General features: G+C 61.9%; 1 protein-coding gene across 3 annotated transcripts in view; it reads right to left on the bottom strand.

Moving 5' to 3' along the window:
* SH3BP5 (SH3 domain binding protein 5) overlaps positions 1 to 22,283 on the bottom strand; it is a 54,880-nt gene that overhangs the window by 1,889 nt on the left and 30,708 nt on the right. For all 3 annotated transcript variants that reach the window (XM_058290634.2, XM_058290635.2, XM_004483657.5), the window contains 5 exons: positions 5,076 to 5,240; positions 3,287 to 3,417; positions 1,995 to 2,037; positions 1,216 to 1,435; positions 222 to 482 (listed from right to left, as the gene is read on the bottom strand). In XM_058290634.2, coding sequence (XP_058146617.1) covers positions 222 to 482; positions 1,216 to 1,435; positions 1,995 to 2,037; positions 3,287 to 3,417; positions 5,076 to 5,240 — 820 coding nt within the window. The remainder of the gene's footprint in view (positions 1 to 221; positions 483 to 1,215; positions 1,436 to 1,994; positions 2,038 to 3,286; positions 3,418 to 5,075; positions 5,241 to 22,283) is intronic.

The following is a 22,283-nucleotide window of genomic DNA, read 5'->3' as shown; positions in this document are numbered from 1 at the left end:
ACGCAGCCGCGCCCCCGCCCGCCGGCCCGCCCCGCGGCGCTCCTCCCCTCCGCGCTGTGGCCAAGGCCCGCTCCCGCCCTGCGCGCCTCCGGCGTGGGCTCGCGGGGCCGTCCCTGGAGGCCTGCCCGGGGCTGCGCCCGGCGGACGCCCGTCAGCGCGAGGCCCCAGCGCGGCCCGGCGCCCCGGGCCCTCGCCACCCCCGCCCGGGCGCCGCCACTCACCGCGCTCGGCCTCGCACTCGGGGGACGAGGCGCCGCTGCACTCGCTGCGCGGGCCCAGCGCCGGGAAGAGCGGCCCGAAGTCCGACAGCGACACGGGGCTGGGCAGGTCCAGGCTGGCGGGGCGCGCGGCCGCGGGGGGCGCCCCGCACGCCTCCGAGGGGCTGGCGGGGCCCGAGCCCAGGCTCGACGCGGAGCGCGTCTCCCAGTCCTCCTCCGACGCCAGCCCGCCGCGGCGCTCGTCCTCGAAGGCCTCGGAGGCCACTGCGGCGGGAGGAGCGCGTCAGGCCCCCGCGGGGCCCACCGGGGCGCCCGGGAGCCCGCTGGGCAGCAGGGGACAGGCCACACGGCCACCTGCCCGGAGTCAGGGCCCAGCCACTGCGGGCTGCCCGGGAGCCTGCCCAAGGCAGGCTCTTGAATTAGGAGCCCGGGGTCGCATTCAAACGCGGTTCCCAAGCGTGGTCTCGGCCCACCTGCCCCTGCGGGCTTCCCAGCCCTGACCGTCCCAGCCGGCACTGCTGATCGCCGAGGATGCGTCTTCTAAAACCGCACCCGTGCTGAGGGCACCCCGGATTCCACAGCCACGGGCCCTCGCCGGTGGCCCGGCGGGACCCCCGAACAGGCCCCCGCGGCCCCCCACCAGCCTCCAGCAGGACCCCCGAGCAGGCGCCCCACTGGACCTGGGGCCCCCCTGCTGGCCCCCCGCCAGTCCCCAGAGCCCCCCAGCAGGCCCCCCGCCAGCCCCCCAGCAGGCCCCAAAGGGCCCCCCAGCAGGTCCCTCAGCAGACTCCAGGGTCCCCCAGCAGGCCCCCCACCAGCCCCCAGGCCCCCCGCTAGCCCCCAGGGCCACCCAGTAGGCCCCCCGCCAGGCCCAGGACCCCAGCAGGCCCCACACTGGCCCCCCTGGGACCCCCAGCAGGACCCCCTCCGGCCCCCCTGTAGACCCCCAGTAGGACTCCCTGCCGGCCCCCCACCCGCCCCCGGGCCCCAGACTCACCCGACACGGCGTCGGGCTCAGGCTTGGCCCCCGCCTGGTGCTCGGCACCCACGCCGCAGCCCTCGGCACCCACGCCGCAGCCCCGCGGGCCCATGGCGCTGGAGCGCCGCCGCGCGTGGATCTCGTCCGAGATCCCCTCCAGGTTGCGCAGCGCCGTCCTGTACTCGCCCTTGGCCACGGCCAGCCTGGCCTGCAGGTCGTCCACGGTCTTCTTCAGGTGCTGGCGACAAGAGGGCGTTCGAGGTGACGGCCGCCCCGCCCCGGCACCCGCCGCGCCCTTCCCCAGGCCTCCGGGCGCACGGGGACCCAGCCTGACCCCCCGCGCGGGGCGAGCGTCCATCCTGCCGTCCCGTCCCCCGCTGCCACCCTGGGACACGCTCCAGCCTTTGGAGCCGCCACCGCCAGCCGAGCACCCAGCAGAGCCGGCATCCAGCGCAGGGGAGCCCCACGGCCGCACCCCCAAACTTGAGAGCGCGTCCGCATTCCCTGCAACGCACAGAACTACTGCGGCAGGAGCTGGGGACCCAGAATCTGTGTTTCTCGGGTTTCCAGGCGGAGCGTGCTGGCGCAGGGACGACCGGGGGACGCCACCCGAGGCGATGCAAAAGGGGGCCGAACGGCAGTTCTGAGCACGCAGCCCGCTGACCCCGACTGCGGCCATTCGAGGCGGACAGTGAAGACCGTGCCTCTCTGCTCTGCCTCTGCAGCTGAGGGCAAAGGAAAGCGGGGCCCTGAGGACAGAACAGCCCGACGGTGACAAAGCCGAACGGCGGACGTACCTCGAGCTGCACGTAGTACTTGGCCTTGAGTTCGAAATACGGCCTGCGGGGGACACAAAGGAGAGACCTCAGGACAACACGGTCCCACAGCGAAGCACGACAGGTGTGTCAGAGCCCGTTCCCAGCCGGCAGGGGTCCCCCTGGCTCAGGTGCCCCCAGCCCCAAGGCCCGTCTCGGGCGACGGGAACCCTCTCTCCTGCCCCCGCCAAAGCCTGCGGGGCCTGCCCAGGCTCCGAGGTGGCCCCGGCCCGTCTCCATCTAGAGCGGACGAGGCCGGAGAAGCGGGCTGCCCCACCAGGCCCCCCTTGCCGCGGGCCACCGAACGGGGGTCTCCGTGGACCCCTGAACCTTGGGGCGAGGGGCAGCGGAGGATCCGAGCCAGGATCGGCTCCAACTGGTCTCAGCCCGGTCAGGGACAAGTGTGAGCGTCCACGCGCCCTCCCCGCCGCTCGGGGGCCCGGCCGCGTGAAGGACGCAGGCCGGCCAGGAGAAGGCCGCAGCCGCTGCTGGCCGCTCACCAGCGGTGGTGCACGAAAACGGGCGCGGGGTGTGGAGAAGGGTCCCCGTGCAACCAGGCTCCGGGCGTTTCCCTAGCTTTGGACCGGGCTGCCCACAGGAACTGGCCGCCCCCAGGATGCCGACAGGTAACTGCCTGCAGGTACCACTACCCACAGGTACTGGCCGCCCCCAGGATGGTAACAGGTAACTCCCCGCAGGTACAACTACCCACAGGTACTAGCTACCCCCGGGATGCCGACAGGTCACTGCCCGCAGGTACAACTCCCCACAGGTACTAGCTACCCCCAGGATGCCGACAGGTCACTGCCCACAGGTACAACTACCCACAGGTACCACTACCCACAGGTACTAGCTACCCCCGGGATGCCGACAGGTCACTGCCCGCAGGTACAACTACCCACAGGTACTAGCTACCCCCGGGATGCCGACAGGTCACTGCCCGCAGGTACAACTACCCACAGGTACAACTACCCACAGGCACTAGCTACCCCCAGGATGCCGACAGGTCACTGCCCACAGGTACAACTCCCCACAGGTGCGACTCCCCCAGGTGCTGGCCGCCCCCGGATGCTGAGGGGTGAAGCAGGGCCCCGTCCTCACTGTCGGCCCCGGCCCCGGCCCCGGCCTCTGAACCTCTGGCCTCCCCCTCGACAGGCGCGCCCGCGCGGCCACCTCCGGCATCACCGGCTCGGGCTCAGGCGGGACGCCGGGGCCGCGGCAGCTGGGCAGGGGCCCGCCGAGGCCTGCGGCGGCCGGGGGGTCAGGCCACGTACTTGGACTTGCCGATGGCCCTCTTGAGCTTCTTCTCCAGCTGCCGCATGCGGCCCATGGCGGCTGTGTACCTGGCGGCCGTCTCCTTGTGCACCAGCTCGCTCCGCGTCTTGGTCTGCTCTGCCTCCATGACCTGCGGCGACAGCGGGGTCAGCCGGCCGCTGGCCCCAGGCTCGGGCCGCCCGGCAAGGGGTCCCCGCAGACGTCGGCGGGCAGCCCGAGCCCCAACCGACCTGCCAGTGAAAGCAGATTATTTCCCTCTGGACCCCGCGGAAGGGGCCCTGCTGTGAGTGACAGCGGACCTGGCTGCGGAATGAGGAGGGGAGAACGCGGCAACGCTCACGGCAGCACCTGACGTGCCCTCGGTCGCACCCGCCTCCTGGGCTCCTCCGGCTTCCTCCCGGGCCAAAGGCCAGAAGGGCCGGCGGGAACCTGCGGGACCCCCGCCCCGCCCCATCTGCCCCAAAGCAGCTCCACCCACCAAGGCAGTGGGGACCCCCACCTGGGCAAAGGCCCCGTCACCGGCACCCCGAACCAGCCGGCCGGGCCCAGGACAGCCCAGGAGCCCGAGCACCCGGCTTTACCCCTAAACCATCACAGCCAGCCCCCATCAGACCAGACGGTCACAGAAAGCTCTGGTGGGAAGGCCTTGGCGAGCCTGTCGGTAAACAGGTTAAAAAAGCAGCCGTGGGAGGCGGACTTGGCCCAGTGGTTAGGGCGTCCGTCTACCACATGGGAGGTCCGCGGTTCAAACCCCGGGCCTCCTTGACCCGTGTGGAGCTGGCCCATGAGCAAGGAGTGCACCCGTAAGGAGAGCCGCCCAGCGCGAAAGAAAGTGCAGCCTGCCCAGGAATGGCGCCGCACACACAGAGAGCTGACACAGCAAGATGACGCAACAAGGAGAAACACAGATTCCCATGCCGCTGACAAAGAATATAAGCAGACACAGAAGAACACACAGCGAATGGACACAGAGAACAGACAGCCCTGGGGAGGGGAGAGGCGGGGGGGAAGGAAAGGGGAGAGAAATAGTAGGTAAATAAACACATAAATAAAATAAAAGTAATTTTTTTAAAAGGCATCAGAACAAAAACAAAGAGAAGGAAACCAAGAGGGGCGTGAGCCGGGGTGGTGGGAGGACGACCTCACTAAACCGGCTTCGCAGCCGAAACCTAAGAGAGAGGAGACCGCTCTCCTCTCGGTGACACTGAACATGTCACAAAGAAACGAGGCAGCACCCACAACTGCAGGGCACAGGCACCCTCACCCCCCGCAGGCACCCTGCCGGCAGGCACGCCCACGGGAGACCCCACCCCTGCAGGCACCTCGCAGGCAGACCCCTCGGCACCCCGCCCCAGGCTGGCACACCCCAGGCACCCCCACGGCACCCCAACAGCACCCCACCCCGGGCGGGCACGCCCCAGGCATCCCCAAAGGACCCCCCACGGCACCCCCTCACCCCCACAGGCACCCCGTCCCAGCGGACACCCACCAGGTACCCCCATGGCACCCCCACACTGCCCCCCAGGGCATCCCCCCAGCACCCCGCTACTGCCCAATGCAGCACCATGCTCACCCTCTGCGTGGGGCACCCCCCACCGCCCCCCTGGAGCACCCCCCCCCGCAGGCCCCTGCGGCGCCGGCTCACCCTCTGCGTGGGGCAGCCCCCCCGCCCCCCTGGAGCACCCCCCCCCGCAGGCCCCCGCGGCGCCGGCTCACCCTCTGCGTGGGGCACCCCCCCCGCCCCCCTGGAGCACCCCCCCCGCAGGCCCCCGCAGCACCCGCGCTCACCCTCTGCGTGGCGTGGTTCAGCATCTCCTGCCAGGCCGAGTCAAACTGCCGCTTGTCGTCCTCCAGCAGCCGCTGCTCGGCCAGCGAGATGGTCTCCTTGGCGGCGCGCAGCACCTCCGTGGCCCTCTGGAAGTCCTGCGTGGCCCTCTGCGCCTCCAGCTGGGCCTGCGGGGGCGGCGCGTGAGGCCCGCGGGCACGGGGCACCCCTGGACGGGCCCTCACCTGGACGGGGCCCTCACCTGGACGGGGCCCACCCGGACGGGGCCCACCTGGACGTGTCCCCACACCCAGACAGGCCCCACCCGGAAGACCTCACACCTGGAAGGGCCCACACCTGAACGGGTGCCACACCTGGATGGGGCCCCACACCTGGAAGAGCTCCCCACACCTGGATGGGGCCCCACACCTGGATGGGGCCACACCCGAACGGGCCCACACCCGGATGGGCCACACCTGGATAGGCCCCACACCTGGACGTGTCCCCACACCTGGACAGGCCCCAGACCTGGATGGGCCCACACCTGGACGGGTCCACACCTGGACAGGCCACACCTGGATGGGGCCCCACACCTGGACATGTCCCCACATCCAGACAGGTCCCACCTGGAAGGGCCCACACCTGAACGGGTGCCACACCTGGATGGGGCCCCACACCTGGAAAAGCTCCCGACACCTGAACGGGCCCCACACCCGGATGGGGCCACACCTGGATGGGTCCACACCTGGACAGGTCCCACACCTAGATGGGGCCCCCACAGCCAAGACAGGCTCCCCATGGCTGGGACAGGTCCCCCATGCTTAGAAGAGCCCCCCACGCCTAGACAGGCCCCACACCGGGATAAGACCCCTACCTGGACAGGGCCCCATGGCCGGACAGGCCCCACGCCTAAAAGAGCTCCCCCCACCTGGACAGTGCACCCACCTGGACAGGGCCCCCACACCTGGACAGGCCCTACACCTGGATGGGCAGGGACCCTCGTCAGAGTCACCTCAGTGCTTTGTTTCTCGGTGTGGCTGTCAGGACGCTGGGACCCACGTGCGGCTCACCCTGTACCTTCACACAGACACGCAGGTGCCGAGAGCGGGCAGTGACCGCGGCAGACAGAGGCTCAAAGCCCGGCACTGGCCCTCTCAGGCCCTCCCTGAGCCCCCGATTTGCACTAGCCATTCCCAAAGGCTGGTCTGCAGTGCCCCCCAGCCCTCGGCTCCTGGGACCCACGCCTGGCCAGGGGCATCAGCTCCGTGCGGAGGGGTCAGGCAGCCCGTGACACAGCCTCAGTGACAGTGAGAAGAGCTCAACGCCACGGGTGAGGATGCAGGGGGCTAAGGGGACAGGGCTGAGGACTCGGGGGGCTAAGGGGACAGGGCTGAGGACTTGGGGGGCTAAGGGGACAGGGCTGAGGACTCGGGGGCTAAGGGGACAGGGCTGAGGACTCGGGGGGCTAAGGGGACAGGGCTGAGGACTTGGGGGGCTAAGGGGACAGGGCTGAGGACACGGGGGGGCTAAGGGGACAGGGCTGAGGACTCGGGGGCTAAGGGGACAGGGCTGAGGACACGGGGGCTAAGGGGACAGGGCTGAGGACACGGGGCTAAGGGGACAGGGCAGAGGACTTGGGGGGCTAAGGGGACAGGGCTGAGGACTCGGGGGGGGGCTAAGGGGACAGGGCTGAGGACTTGGGGGGCTAAGGGGACAGGGCTGAGGACTCGGGGGGCTAGGGGACTTGGGGTTAAGGGGCCGGGGGGGCACAGCAGCCCCGCGAGGCCAGCCTTCTGACCCGGGGCCGCCACTCCCCCACGGTCAGGGAGCCCCAAGGCCGTGACAATCTGGTCAAGGGCAGAGAGCGGGTGTGCAGGGACACTCAGACACCCGCAGAGGGAGGGGGGCACGGAGAGGAAATGCAAAGGAAGCGACGGAGCAACGCCTTCCAGGACAGGCCGCGCCGCTCTGACGGCACCAACAGGGCCGGGACCCCAAGGCCTGGGCCCTGGTAGGACGTACTGAGGCTGTGGACCCCGTACAAGACCGGGCAACGGCGCTTTTCAGAGGGTGGAGGCCCCGAGTGCCAGGCGAAGCCGTCACCGAGGGGCCTGCGGTGGACTCCCGGGGGGGCCCTGACCAGTCCCTGCACGCCCTGTGGCCTCAGCTACACGGGAGGCCACGATGCCCGCCCTCCTGAGAGCTGCCCCCCACGCCCTGGGCGCTCGCCCGTGCCCACCCCACGCCCCCAGGCCTGGCAGCGGCCGCTTCACCCGAGTACAGCCTTCCCGGAGCTTGGGCCGCCCAGGTGCCAGGGCAGGGTGCAAGCACGGGGGCCGGGTCCTTCAAAAGAAGCCGGCAACGTCTGCATTTGATTTGATCGTGGTGAGAGATGTACAGCAAGAAAGTGATCGTAGCCGTCTTTCAGTGCGCAACCTGGCGACACGCGTTACCTGCGCACCGCTGCACAGCCATTAACACTCCTTCTGAGGGCCTGAGAAGCAGCTCTGTGCCCACTGAGTCGTAGCTCTTCACTTCCCCTCCCCTGGCCCCGGGAACCTCAAACCAACTCCGTTCCCAGGAGTTCGCCTTTTCTAGATACTTTACGTCCCGCTGATGTCACTCAGCATAATGTTTCCAAGGTTCATCATGTCGTAGAACGTACCAGAACCCCATTCCTTTCTGTGGGTGATGATAACCCGTCATACGGCCATGTCCCATGCTGGGTATCCACTCAGCTGGGGTTTCCATCTTCGGCTGTTGTGAATAAGCTGCTGGGACATCTCTGCTTTTAATTCAGCGGTTTGCAGCCAGGAGTAGAATTGCCAGGTCATGAGTTCAGCAACGTTTAAGGGTGAACTCTCCTTTCCCAGGTCTCCCCGCTCGGAAAGCGAACTTTTTCTTCCTTCAGACAAGAAGAGAGCTCTCTCGTGGAGACCTCCCGAAACGTGGCTGCTGTGCCAAGGGCCCTGTACCTCTTCACACAGCCGAGCGCTTGACGAGGTCGAAATCAAGGAACCAGAGCTCGACAAAGGAAAAGAGGAAGCCCCTTTGAAGTGGCTTCTCAGAAGAACATGTTCTCTGTCAAATTCCAGGGGCGCTTCTGAAGTTTTAGCAAGGTTCTCTCTCCCGTGAAGCCACCTCAGAATGGTGCTTGCCTCGTCAATCACAAAGAAACCAGATGGCATCGCCCCACCTTTCAACCACTGAAGGTACTCAAGGAAGCACCGTGGCTAGTCCCACCATCTTTCTTGGCAATAAATAGGGCCTCTGTGTCTCAGGGGAAGGCAAGGTGCCAGCTAAAGACCCTACTTCCCAGTCCTGGGTAGAGCTAATGACCGTGCAAGTTCTAGCTAATGAGATATAAATTTACATTGAGTGGAATTTACAAGAAGGCTCCTTTGTGATTCCGTCCTGCCAATTGTAAGACAAATACAATGAAAACACAGGTCCCAGTGATTCCTTCCCGACACCTGTAAGATGAATACAATGACAACACAGGTCCCATGCAGTCTGAAACCCAGCCAGCCATGTGGCTGGAAGCTTTGTCCTCTAGGCTGTTGGAGCAGCAGCCCTGTCCTCTCCCAACACCAGGGCAACGCCCGCACCACCCAATTCAAGGGCTAGAGAAGTCCAACTCCTCTTTTGGCTCAAAAAGTTCTCTTTGGCCCAGCTCTCTGTCTCCACAGTTCTGCCCAAGGAGTCCTTCTCCTTCATTTTGTCCCATCTCGCTCTCTTTCCATCCAGGCTGGCACTGTTCCTGCACACACAAAGTTGTCAAGGGGGTCCAAGCCATCAGACGAAAGGATCTTCCACAAATCCTTCCTGAGTAATTGTATCTCCAACACTGACTTCTTCCAAGATGGCTGGCTACATCCGTGAGTCACGTGCCTAATCTCTTGAGCAAACGGCTATTCAGCCACACACCCCCATGGAGCCTTCTTTCCTCCTGGGAACAGAGGAAGGACACTGTTAGAGCCATTTCTGGCTCTAGTCTCAGAGCACAATATCTGGAGAGGCTGAGAGTCTTCCAAATGAGCAAGTGCTGGTTCCTTTTTGCTTGACAGTTCAGTCCTCAACTTAGCTCTTTCTCTGTTTTAAAATTTTATTTATCTCTCCTCCTCATGGTTTGCAGTTGCTGTCTGCTCTCTGTCCATTTGCTGTGTGCTTCCTGTGTCTACTCATCTTTTCTTTAGGAGGTACCAGGAACCAAATCCAGGACCTCCCATGTGGGAGAGAAGTACCCAATCATCTGAGCCACCTCAGCTCCCTGGTTTGCTGTGTCTCTCATTGTCGCTCCTCTGTTTCTCTTTTGTTGCGTCATCTTGTTATATCAGCTTGCCGTGCCTGCCCACACCAGCTCGCCTTCTCCAGGAGCAACTGGGAACCGAAACTGGGACCTCCCATGTGGCAGGTGGAAGCCCAACCGCTTGAGCCACATCCACTTCCCATAGTTCTTTCCTCTTACATTTTACTATAAACTGCAAGGGGAAATGTGGTTGTGCCTTCCGCACTTTGGAAATCTCCTAAAAACCAAAGTTCTATCGCGTACAAGTCCTGCTCTCCATGTGGTATTAGAACACAATCTCACTAGGTTCTCTGCCAATTTGTAACAAGGATTGCCTTTCCTCCAGTTTCCAATAACACATGAATTTCCTTCGAAGGCACCTCCTGGAGCACCTTTAACAGCCAGTCTGTTTATGATGACATGTATTCTCTAAGAAGAAAAAAACGTCTCTACAGCTCTCCTTGCTTTTTTCTGAGCCCTCATCAGCATCACCATATCTCCACCAACAGTCCATTGAAGGCAAAGTAGGCTTTTACTACAAAGCCTCAAAATTCTTCCAGTCTCTACCCATTACCCAATCCAAAAGGCACTTTCACAGTTTTAGGTATCGTTATAGCAGCTTTCCTGGTAACAGAAACTGTCTTAGTTTGCCAGGGCTGCTATAACAAATGCCAGAAAATGGTTGTTATGGAAGTTTGATATTATTTATGAATTCCAAAAATAGACATTATGTTTGTAAACTGGTCTGTTCCTCTGGGCGTGATACCCTTTATATTAAATTCCGAGTTTTCACTTTTCCTTTATTATATCAAGATTAGGGCTTTGATTCAACCATGTCATTAGGGTGTGCAGGGTTGAATCCACACCGCCTTGGTGGGCTATATAAACTGACACTCAACCAAGAACACAGAAGTAGATACACAGAAAGAGCTCCACAAAGGAACAAAGACAGCTCCACAGACACGCAAGAGAGATGAGCCCTGCGCCTGACAGTCTGCACCTGACCTTGTGAAGAGAACAGAGCAGCTGAGCCTGGAGAGAAACAAGCCCCAGGAAGAGACACAAGCCCTGTCCCAGCCTACAACTGAGATCAGAAGAAGCTGGCCCACGGAGGCTCAAGAGAAGGAGGGCTGAGCCCTCGCAGGCGTCGCCCGCCGTCTTGCTTCAACACGTGGCAACGGTCTGGTGAGGAAGTAACCTGGAGTGGGACTCGTCAGGGTCTTGTGACCGTGAGCTTCCACCCCAAATCAATATCCTTCATAAAAGCCAAAGAGTTCTGGAATTCTCCATCAGCACCCCTGTGACTAATACAGCCGGCCTGAACAACAGGCATCTATTATCTCAGGGGGTAGGCTGGAAATCCAAACTCAAGGTCATGCTTCCCAAACCCTGCAGTGGCAGCACATGGCAGGGCAAGCTGCCGCTGCCTCCTCTGGCTTCTACTTCCAGGTCCAATGTCCTCTTCTTCTAAGACCCCCGGTCACGCTGCGTGAACGCCCACCCTGCCTCAGGGCCTCCCCTTAGTAGGGTCTTTGAAGATCTTACTTACAAAAGAGTAACCCACTGGCCAGGGGTTAGGACTTCAGAATGGCTTGTGGGGAACACGATTCAATCCCCAACACCCCTCAGGGTCCATCTGGTTGCTCCCACCCCAGAGCTACCTTAGACGAGCTCAGACACCTTTGGTTCTATCCGTTGAAACCTGAAGGGACTTGGACCTAGTTCCTGCATCATTTCACCATTAGGCTCAAGGTGCCAACTTGTTGGGGCGTCCTAGAGAACCCCAATGCTCACAGCCTCCTAGTAAGGCATTTCATCAAACATCCCCAAAGCTACAGACCTGCAGAAGGACCAGGCACGGGCTGGCACAGGCAGGGGCTGCTCCACCCTGCCCGGTGGGCGGTCCTTGTTCAGCATTCATTCAGTCCCTCCTGGGGACAGCGCAGGAGGCGGGGCTCTGGAGAGAAGGGGAGCCCACCCCCAACTAAGGAGCTCTGACTCGGCCGGAAAAACTGACACCATCATTAGGAACTCTACCATGAGACGTGACGGGGTGCCAGAAGCTTCCTAGGGGTGCTTCCCGAGCGAGAGGGACGTGGCCGACGGTAAGTGGGTTCAGACGTGCGTCAGGCACCCGCTGTGCCACGGCAAGACAGGGGCACCGAGGGGCTCGTGCACCCGCCTAACTCCGTGGCTGAATTCCCGGTGTCCCGACGGGCCACGGCTGGGAATTCAGTGTCAGAAGCCAATTGCGCAGTCCCAAAGAGCCGGTGTGTGGTTCTCGCCATACGAAGATGGCACCTAGAGACCTCGGCCCAAACGGTGGGGTGTCACCTCCAGACCCAGCCAGGGAGCCGGGCCCTGCTGTCGGCGCAGTCCTCGAATCGGGGCGCGACGCTCACGGGCTCCGTGACGAGGCACGACAGCAGAGAAACCCAACCGGCCAGACGAGGAGCCGAGGCTCGGCCGGGGACCGAGGCGGCGAAGGCCGGCACGGCGTGGCCCGGGCAGTAAGACGGAGCGCAGGAGGGACCCGTGGACACGAGAGGCTTTGGTGGGAGTGGTCCTAGGCGGGCATCTTAAAGGCTGCTCGTGAAGGGACTTGGTAAGTGGCCGTCATCAGACTCCAGCACCGTGGGGAAGCTGCCGGAGGGGGCGGCCGCAGCCGTGTCCCCGGGTCCACCGCTGGGCTCGGGAAGGAACGCGCGCCCAACGCCTCCGTCCCGTAAGGAAGGCTCAAGGCGGCAGGACGCCTGCTGTCCACCCGGTTCAAGCCCCGCGTTTCCCAGGGAGGCCCACGCGGCGCGGTAGCGGCCAGAGCCAGGCACCGCGCGGGCCGCTGCTCCAGGGCTGCCCCTGCCCTGCGGCCTGGGTCATCCGGCGCTGACCAAACTGCCGAGCGGTGACCCGCAGCCCTGTGTCACCAGGAGGGCTGCGCAGAGGCCGGAGGCAGACGGGGCGCAGCCGAGGACAGCTCTGCGCCCCCTCGCCTGCGCTCCCGAGCCTCCCGGGGCTGTGGCCTCACGCAGGCTCTACACCACCAGCCCAGGGGTCCCCCCCACGGACAGCCCCCCAAGAAAACCAAGACGGCCCGTCCTGACCGCATGAGCCCGCACGCCGGCTGCAGCCGTGACGAGAACAAGCAGCAGCGCCTGTCGAGTGCGCCCTCCAGGCCAGACGGGGGACATCTGGGGCTCGTGTCTGCCGGTGCCCACTTAACCCTCAACGTCACCAACAAACCAGTCCAACTGTTATCCCCGTTTCACCGAGGGGACCAGGACATGGTGATGAAACAGGCCGGGAAACGAGGCCGTCGAGGACGGAGTCATAATTCGAACCCTGGCCCAGAGCCTCCACTCCTGAACTTCCGTTACCCACCGCTCGCCGGGGCTGCGAGGACACCCTGCGAGCAAGCTCGGCCACGCCAAGGCCACCCCAAATGGTTTAGGGTGGGCAGGTGTGCAGCGAAGAGAGAGGTCGGCGGCCGAGGAAGATGCCGTGTGCCCCTCCAGTGTGCCAACAAGGGAGGGGGCGAGCGGGAGCAGCGGGCCCCCGCTGGGGGTGCCGGGAGAGGCCGGACCCCGAAGTCTCCGTGCCCGGTTTAGCTTCTCCTACACCCCAAGGCGGGGCTCCCCACCTGTAGCCAGGAGGGCGAAGGCGCCCCGAGGGCACCCACCACTCCCCAGCTACCAAATCACACACCGCCCGTTCCAGGCCCGGGGGACCCACCCCCAAACACCTTTAAACTCAGAGGTTTCGAGGGGTGCCAGAGGGGGGCAGGGAGGGTTTGCACAGACACCCCCTGCTTCATGGGAGCGATGAGGGAGCGGTGAGGGCCCACTAGGGCCGAGACCACCTGGACACCCGCTGAGGCTCGCCGCTGGCACAGCCTGCACGTCCCGGCCGCGCCAGCCCCTCTGCCTTGGGGTGGCTTCCTGGGCCCCATGGATCTCTCGGTGGGGCTAAGCGCTCGCGGGCGCAGAGGGTGCTGGCCCGGGGTGCCCTGAGCTGAGCGGCACCTCCAGCCCGCACCCTCCCGCACCCTCCCAGCCTCATACAGCGGGACCCCAACCAGACCCCTTCTGCGGCTGCAGGGAACGGGTGCCATCCCCACCTCCCCGCCTCGGGCTTCCTGTCGCGCTCACTCGCTCAGGGCACAGAGGAGCACCTGCTTCTCCGCGGAACGACACACCGGCCCCAGGCAGAGGCCAGGCAGGGCAAGACCCACCTGCGCCAGCAGCCGGGAGCCACGGCCACGCCCCCGGCCGCCAGGCCACGCCGCGGCGCATGGATGTGGAAGGACGCGGAGCGCCCACGCCCCCTGACAGATGGCAATTCAAGGACCTGACCATAGAGCGGGCTGCTCGGACAGGCAGGGCTGGGGGCTGCACGGCCCCCGGCGCGGGCTGCTTGCCGTCGCCACACACCCACCCCAACAGACCCCCCCACGCCACCGACTCTCACCCACCAGCCTCGGGCCGGCCGGAAAGGTCCTCTGAGCTGGGCTCCCCCAGGGTCAGCGGGACTGCACCCCCCTCCCCAGGTCCAGCCCCATGACCTCTCCTCTCGGCCCTTGTATGGGCTGAACTGCCCCCCAGAATATGCTGAAGTCCGAGCCCCAGGAACTGTGAGGGCGACCTGAACTGGAGCTGGTCTTTGTAGATGCCTTTAAGTCAAGTGAAGGGCAGGCCATAACCAATAAAAACAGAGAGAGAAGAGGAGACCAGGGGAGCGGAGCCACTCACCCGCAAGCAAGGAGGGCACACAGCCCTGTGAGGCGGCCACCCCCGCGGCGGGACAGGCAGGCAGGGCCCCTGTGGGTCTCAGAGGCAGGGGGGCTACCGAGGCTCCAGCTCCTGGCGCGAAAGCCGGGAGACACGCATTCCTTGGGCTATCGCGGTCATCCCAGGAGGCAGAGGTCACCATTCCCAGGACACACGACACAGCAGCGTCCCCTAGTCCTAAGGGCAGGAAGACGCTCATGCCATCGGGAAAGCGGTTTCGTCCTTCCACTGGGGTACACGACACAGACCAGCCACGAAGGTGGCTGGACCATCCTCGCGTTTCGAGGGAATGGAGAGGGTGGCCAAGCTCAGGGCACGTGGGAGGAGCCTGCGCGCTCCAAGACGGCCACGTGGCTGACCTCTGCAGCTAAGGAAAGGCCGCCGATTTCCAACCAGGAAAGAGCCGAGCAGCCAAGAGGTGGTCTCTGAAGAGCCTGGAGAGAGGCGCCAAGAGGTGGTCTCTAGAGAACCTGGAATAGGAGCTAGGAGGTGGTCTCTAAAGAGCCTGAGAGAGGACCCAAGAGGTGGTCTCTAAAGAACCCGGAGAGAGGAGAACTAAGGGTGGTCTATACAGAACCTGGAGAGAGGAGCTAGGAGGTGATCCATAGGAGCCTGGACAGAGGAGCTAGGAGGTGGTCCATAAGAGCCTGGAGAGAGGAGCTAGGAGGTGGTCCATAAGAGCCTGGGGAGAGGAGCTAGGAGGTGGTCCATAAGAGCCTGGGGAGAGGAGCTAGGAGGTGGTTCATAAGAGCCTGGGGAGAGGAGCTAGGAGGTGGTCCATAAGAGCCTGGAGAGAGGAGCTAGGAGGTGGTCCATAAGAACCTGGAGAGAGGAGCTAGGAGGTGGTCCATAAGAGCCTGGAGAGAGGAGCTAGGAGGTGGTCCATAAGAACCTGGAGAGAGGAGCTAGGAGGTGGTCTATAAGAACCTGGAGAGAGGAGCTAGGAGGTGGTCCATAAGAACCTGGGAAGAGGAGGGTCTCAGGGGTAGGACCATAAAGAACCTGGAGGTAGCATCCAGGAGTCCACTGGGGAAAGCTTGGTCCCCCAGCTGCTCACTGTCCTCCTTCCTCTCTAGTGGGGAGCAAGGCAGACGGTCACTCTCGCCACCTGGCAGAAGCCCCCCTGCCAGGAAGTGGGAAGGGAACCCCAACACTTCAGGACCGCGCCCCGGAGGTGGGCCCACCAGCTTACGGACGAACAGGCCCTGTGCAGCTCTCCCCTCCCCGGGGCCCAACGCAGAACACCCCACAGTGCTCAGCAGGGGCGGGCACTAGTGCCCAGGACAGGGACTCTGTGACCGCGCTGCACGAGGACCTGGGGACGGGCCGGCACCGACAGTGTCCATGGTCTTGGGGCTGCAGCCTTGAACAAGCAGGACCCTCCCAGAGGGGAACGCCAAGGCCCCGTACCCCCTCCCCCCAGCCTCATCACGGTCCTGAGGCCACATACTTCCAGCAGGGACTTACAAGGAACATTCTGGAAGCCTTAAATGAGTGCGAGTGGTTTATCAGCAGGCTAATTAACCACCGACCTACTTTGTTTCACTACTGCCCTTAATTCCGTACATGTTTGCAAGTTTTCCGTAATAAAAACTTGACAAAATTGCTTCTTGAAGCACTTCTTAATCAGCTATTGCTTTGCCATTTATCTACCATGTGGTTCTTTCTTTAAACTCAAAACCATGGGATGAGCAAGACTGTATCCTGAGGGAAAGAGAGAGATGCACAACGCTTGTCAAGTTGGAAAATAGCCGCTGTTTCCAGTCCAGAGCTTTAACCCAGTCATAAGAAATCACGTTTTTATACTCGGGCAAATATGAAAAAGATTAGCTGGTATTAAAGAATATTAATTTTGATAGGTGTGAAAATGGTTTTGTGATTCTTTTAAGGCCCTTATTTGCTAGAAATAAATACTTAGTATTTATGGGTTAAGTGATGTGATATCTGTAAACTGCTTTAAAATACAAAAGGAGAAACAAAAAGCACTAGGGGACGGATGAAACATGATTGGCAAGATGTTAATAACTGTGGATGCCGGGAAGAGGATTTGGTTCAACGAATAGAGCCACGGCCTACCACGTGGGAGGTCCGCGGTTCAAACCCCGGGCCTCCTTGACCCGTGTGCAGCTGGCCCACGTGCAGTGCTGATGCATGAAAGGAGTGCCCTGCCATGCAAGGGTGTCCCCCATGTAGGCGAGCCCTACATGCAAGGAGTGCGCCCCATAAGGAGAGCCGCCCAGCGTGAAAGAAAGTGCAGCCTGCCCAAGAATGGCGCTGCCCACACGGAGAGCTGACACAGCAAGATGATGCAACAAAATGAGACACAGATTCCCGGTGCTGCTGATAAGGATAGAAGCGGACACAGAAAAACACACAGCAAGTGGACGCAGAGAGCAGACAATGCGGGGACGGGGGGGGGGGAAGAAATAAAATAAATCTTTAAAAAAAAAAAATCTTCAGGGGCAGCTTGCCTTTCCTCGTGAGTCTTGAACAGTCTAAGGAGAGGAAGTTCTCCCTCCACCGTCCAGGGAGGAACGTGATGGCGCAGAGAGTTCCGGCAGCTGCTGGCTGGCTACTGGGCTTGCTTTGTGGGTCACACGGGCCCTTCTCACTCTTTCCAGTGAGAGCCATGAGAGGCGTGAAGAGTCTGTTGCCGCCTCCCGACACCCCTTCTCCCCTCCGTCCTTACAAAGCACTTGGACAAGAAGCCTAGCCGGCTAAAAAGTCATACGTCCAAGCCTCCCTTGCAGCTACTGTGACTACGGGACCAGGTTCTGACCAACAAAGTGGGTGCAGACCTGTTGCTTGGGACTTTCGGGTAGACTCCTTAAATGAAAGGGGCACACGTCCCTTCTCCTTTCTCTTTTCCTCCTCTTGTCCAGGAAAAGCAGATGTGATGGCTGGAGCTCCTGGGGCCATCTTGGACTATGAGAATGGGACTCACACACTAGGATGGAGCAACAGATACAATACTGGGTTCCTGATGACCTTGGAGCCACAGCACCCATATTCTAATTTGGGCCATTTTTTTTCTTTTAAACATGAGATGTGTGTTTAGACCACCATTTTTGAGTCCTCTGTTACTTGCCTCTAAATGCAATTATTCTAATTGATACGAGATGAGGCCATTATTTTGTGCAAAGGCAATATAAACTTCTGAATTGCAGGCGGTAAAACTTTACCTGTATATTTTCTTGTGCCTTCGCTGTTGGGATGGAGTCATATAAAAGAACCTGTGTAAATCAATGCAGTGCCATACACTCCCGTGATTTCCTTCCAACATTGGCTCTCAGAAGAGCCCACAAAGGTGGCTTCTGCCACTTTGGTCAAGCAGCCATCCAGGTCCTCTCTGTAAAAAGACCTCTGCTCAGCTGGGCTGACCTCAAGGTCAAAAGTCCGAATTAACAGGAAGCAGATTTGGCTCAATGGATAGAGCGTCCATCTACCACATGGGAGGTCCAGGGTTCAAACCCCGGGCCTCCTGACCCGTGTGGAGCTGGCCCATGCACAGTGCTGATGCACGCAAGGAGTGCCATGCCACGCGGGGGTGTCCCCTGCATAGGGGAGCCCCACGTGCAAGGAGTGCACCCCATAAGGAGAGCCGCCCAGCGCGAAAGAAAGTGCAACCTGCCCAGAAGTCGCACCGCAAACACAGAGAGCTGACACAGCAAGATGACACAACAAAAAGAGACACAGATTCCCAGTGTCGCTGACGAGAATACAAGTGGACACAGAAGAACACACAGCGAATGGACACAGAGAGCAGACAACTGGGGGGGGGCAGGGGGAGAGTGGGAAAGGGGCGAGAAATAAACGAAAAAGAAATATTTTTTTAAAAAAGACGTGAATTCAGGAAAGAATCTTCGAGATGTCAGATTTGCCACATTTAGAAATTTACAAAGGCCAGCACCTGCTCTGCCGGATGTTGTTTTGCTGAAGGGCTGGCAAATACATGCAGGGCTGGTAACAAATTGATGCGCAAAGGGTGTATTTTTCCTACTTCTATTTAAGCCATTTCTTCAGAGGGAAACGTGCAAACTGAGGCTTCCTAAACACAGCTGAGCCGTCCTTCCCTTTACAGTAAGTCGCTCTTTCCTCTAAAAGAACCAGCTCCCCAGTGCCCAGAAAGAAATGGAAATGGAAAAACATGGATAAATGACCAACTAGTAAAGGCAGTGAAGATCAGGCAAGAGAGAGCCGGAAGGAGGCAGAGGCCAGGAGCGGCGTGGAGAAGCCAAGGGGAGCAGCGGCTCAGAACCCACATTCTGGAAAATTCTCCGGAAGAGACCCAGGTGGCCGGGCGTGCCACGGAGCCCCGTGGAAGCTGGAGCCGGCCAGCTCTCGGAGCCAAGCAGGAGGATTCGGAGGAATCCCAGCCCCAAGTCCTGTTCCTAGGAAACCCACTTCTTCCTGAAAACACCAGGCACGGGAGGAGCAGGAACAGAAGTGCAGGCGCGTGGGGCGCTTTTTAGGGTACGCGCACCCCCACGTACTCGCCCGCTCCTGCCCAAATCTACAGGCGAAGGAAGGGGTCTTTAAAGAGACCACTGACCATGTGGTGCAGCAGTGCTCAGAGACGAATTCACCAAGTGCAAAGAACGTTCCGTGATGATGGAGGAGGTTGTGGTTATGGGGGGAAGAGTGGGGGAAGGGGGGTGGGGGGCATATGGGGACCTCATATTTTTTTAATGTAACATTAAATAAATAATTAAAGGAAGGAAGGAAGGAAGGGAGCTGAAATTCAAACCTCACCAGGTGTGCTGCGTTGTACCTGTCCACCTTACCTTTGGCTCGAACGCTGCCAGGACACTCCACCACGCAGAAAGGAAAACTTGGTCTCGGGCCTTGACTGCTGAGCAGGAGGCAAATCAACAGCGCCGTGTCCAGAGCACCCGCCATGGCCCAAACCCGGGGCTGGAATGACCAGCCCCACCCAGCTGCAAGCGCTGCGCCCCCAGCTCCGGAAACGTCTTTAAAGCATGTCTGAAAAGCCCAGAGAGGCCGCGAAAACCGCAAGTTGTACCAGCCTGTCCTTAGTGAGGCAAGTTTATCAGAGGCCTCAGGTTCTCCTGGGAAAGGGGCGGGTGGCTGCTGCTGGCGAGGGGGCGGGGGGTGGGGGGTCCCCAAAGGGGGAGAGGCCAGAATGCTAGAGGGAAGCTCCAGTGTGGCTGGGGACTAGCCTTGGTGCCTGGCAACGGGCAAGGGCGACTGTGTTCCAAACCCTCCTGAATTTCACCCCCCCCCCCAGAAGCTGGTCATGCTGCCACGCCCCGGCCGGGGGCCCCGGGGGGGAGGGCAGGGGCCTCCCGTCCCCCTGATCCTTTCACTGAAAGCAGTCACCCTTTCAAAGGAGGAAGAAAGAAACAGGCATCGGGACCCCCACAGTGTCAGAGCCAGGACGAGCCGGCACCCCACTTCCCACAAGCGCACTCCCCGCGGGGACAAGCCCCGACGGTCGGCTTTGGGCGCACGGACAGGGCTGGGCCCCATCCCGGCGAAAGGCGAAGGGGACATAGTGCCTGCAGCCAGGCTCCGCTCGACACTGCAGGGCTGGGGCCTGCTGGCCGCCTGCCCCCCATCGCTGGCTTCCTGCTGGAGCCAGGCAGGAAAGGGTTAAGTGCAAGAGGCCGGCTGCACTCTGGAGGAGAGGCCAGGAAGCCCCTGCAGCCCGCTACCTGCTACCTACCGGAGGAGCAGCTCGCAATGGAGGAGCAGCCTGCTAGGGAGGAGCAGCCCGCTAGGGGGGAGCCACCCACGCAAGCTCACTGGATGCTGAGGCAGGTTCCCCAGCAGACAATGCAGCAGCTCTGAGGGGCACAGCAGCTCCAAGAGGGGTGCATCCAGCTCCAAAAGGGGTGCAGCAGCTCCAAGAGGGGTGCAGCAGCTCTAAGAGGGTGCAGCTAGCTCTAAGTTGGTGCAGCCAGCTCTAAGTGGGTGCAGTCAGCTCTGAGGGGTGCAGCAACTCCAAGATGGGCGCAGCCGCTGATGGCACCCTGGTCAGGGGCTGCCCAGCCTCCCTGTGGCCCCTCCACTCAGGATGCGCGGCTTCCAAAACACAGCTGCTGCTTCCGGAATCCCCCACCCAATCGCAAGGCAGGGCGGCCGTCCAGGCAGGGGCGGCGGGGCTAGTCACCGAGAGCCGCGGGGGACAAGTGTCTGTCACCTTCCGCTGGCCCCTTCCTTGGGAAGCAGGATGACCAGTTCCCAGAGCCCCCCAGCCAGACCTACGCGCCGGGTCACACGGTGACGGCGACACCCGCCGCCTGCGGGAGAGGCTGGGCAGGGGTGGCTCGAGCCCTGGGCGCTGGGGCAGGCAGCGAGGGGGGAGGTCCCAGGGCCCGAGGCCTGGAGCAAGCGCCCCTCGGCCACCCCGAGCCGGGAGCAGGAGGCCAGCGGCTGCCTGAGCACTCGGGGCCGCGCAGCCCCGTCCTGGGCGCCGCCGCGTGCGGGCAGCGGGCGGCCGTGACCTTGAAGCGGAGTCGCCGCCCTGCGCGCCCCCGGCCCTGGCCCGCGGTCGTCCGCAGCCCCCGGCCCTGCCCCTGGGCTCGCCGGGATAAGAGTGGGCGGGCTCGTCCCGAGGATCAGGGGGTGCCGCGCCCCGCAGAGGCGCAGGAGGGGGCTGGGGGAGCCCCCTGATGGCTTGCTGAACCTCGCAAAGCCTCAGCTCCCCTTCTGCAAAGGGGAAGGAAGAACAGGATGGAAGAAGGCAGGGGGAGGGGAGGAGGAGGAGGAGGAGGGGAGGAAGGGCAGGCAGACGGCAGGGGGCAGGACCCCTGGGCGTGGAGGCCCTGCAGGTGCTCGAGTCGCCCCCCTAGCCTCTGACCCCGACCTCCACAACTCTCTTCCAGGGAAGGCCACCGCCGCGGCGCTGACCCCAGCGTCCCCAGGCCGCCGCTGGCCCCCGCATCCTCCACCTCCTCGCAGTGCCCCCCCCGGGCTGAGCCCCGAGCCCCCCCAGGGCCTGCTCCCCGCAGCCCCCGCACCACTCGGTCCCTCCATGGCCCCCGAGCAGGCCACAGCCCCAGCGAGGCCGGGAAGGCCCGTGCCAGGCTCCGGGCTCCGGGGCCAGCGTCTTCACCCGCACGGAGGCTGCAGAAACGAAGGGTGCAGGCACCCACGGAGCAGAGTGGAGAGTGCGCCGCGTGCCGATCCGCTGGCCCCGCCCGCCTCCCGGCCTCACTCCCTCTCTGAGACGGAAAAGCCGCTTTGCCCACAGCAGCAGGACGAGTCCACTGTGCACGAAGCAGCCCGCCCCACACACCTGCCCGAGACCGCCAGGACGGCTCTGTTCTGGTGTGAAATGTCACCAGTGCGGGCAGCCTGCCCGACTCTTGGTATCTGCCCAACACACAGCTGCGGGATGAAAGAAAAAAACCAATTAGATGGACAAACGACCTGGAAAGCAAACACGGGGTAACCCACACCTGAGCGTTTGTACAACTGGCCTCTCGCCCTCCGTTTACGGAGGGTCTTTAGAAAGTGAAATCAGTGCTGAGAATATCCCAACAAATAAGACAGTCAACCCTCTGTTTCTCTAGGATTAACCAATTCTGGGGATTGTTTCATTGGAAATGTGACTCCCCATCCATTCAAGGCTATCACACGTTATCTGTCTGGGCTAAAAAAACTGTTTTTGATCAGTCCAAAGGCAAGTCAGCCGCTCCCTGCTCATGAGTGTTGATGCTCTGGTGCAGTTTTATCTTTACCAGCAGCTCAGTAGATACTCAACAAGCCACAGCAATCTCCACCTCCTGCTGTGTCCCCCTTCCAGCCAGCAGAGATCTGGCTTTCTCCTTCTTCTATCCACAGGCTTTTTTGTTGTTGTGGGCTTCAAAATAAGGCAAGGGGGTGGAAGGGATCCAGCAAATTCACCAGAGGGACACTACTCGATTGAAAAAACGTAACTGGAAGAGTGACAACTTACTTTGTTTTCAATGATCTAAAAGCTTTACATATACGAACTATGGTAAAAATGGCCAGAGCTCCTGGCAGGTAGAATGTATTTTCCCCCCTCTGAATTTGGACAGGCCACGTAACTTACTCTAGTCCATGGGACATGAACAAATGAGCTGCACGTGGAGGACTGAAAAGGTCTTACCCCTCTTTTCCTGGAGTCCCCACACTAACTGTAGAAGCTCAGGCTATCCTGTTGGATGACG

The sequence above is a fragment of the Dasypus novemcinctus genome, chromosome 31 (assembly GCF_030445035.2).
Source record: "Dasypus novemcinctus isolate mDasNov1 chromosome 31, mDasNov1.1.hap2, whole genome shotgun sequence".
In the NCBI taxonomy this organism is placed as follows: domain Eukaryota; kingdom Metazoa; phylum Chordata; class Mammalia; order Cingulata; family Dasypodidae; genus Dasypus; species Dasypus novemcinctus.
This window is presented reverse-complemented; position numbering and strand designations above follow the sequence as displayed.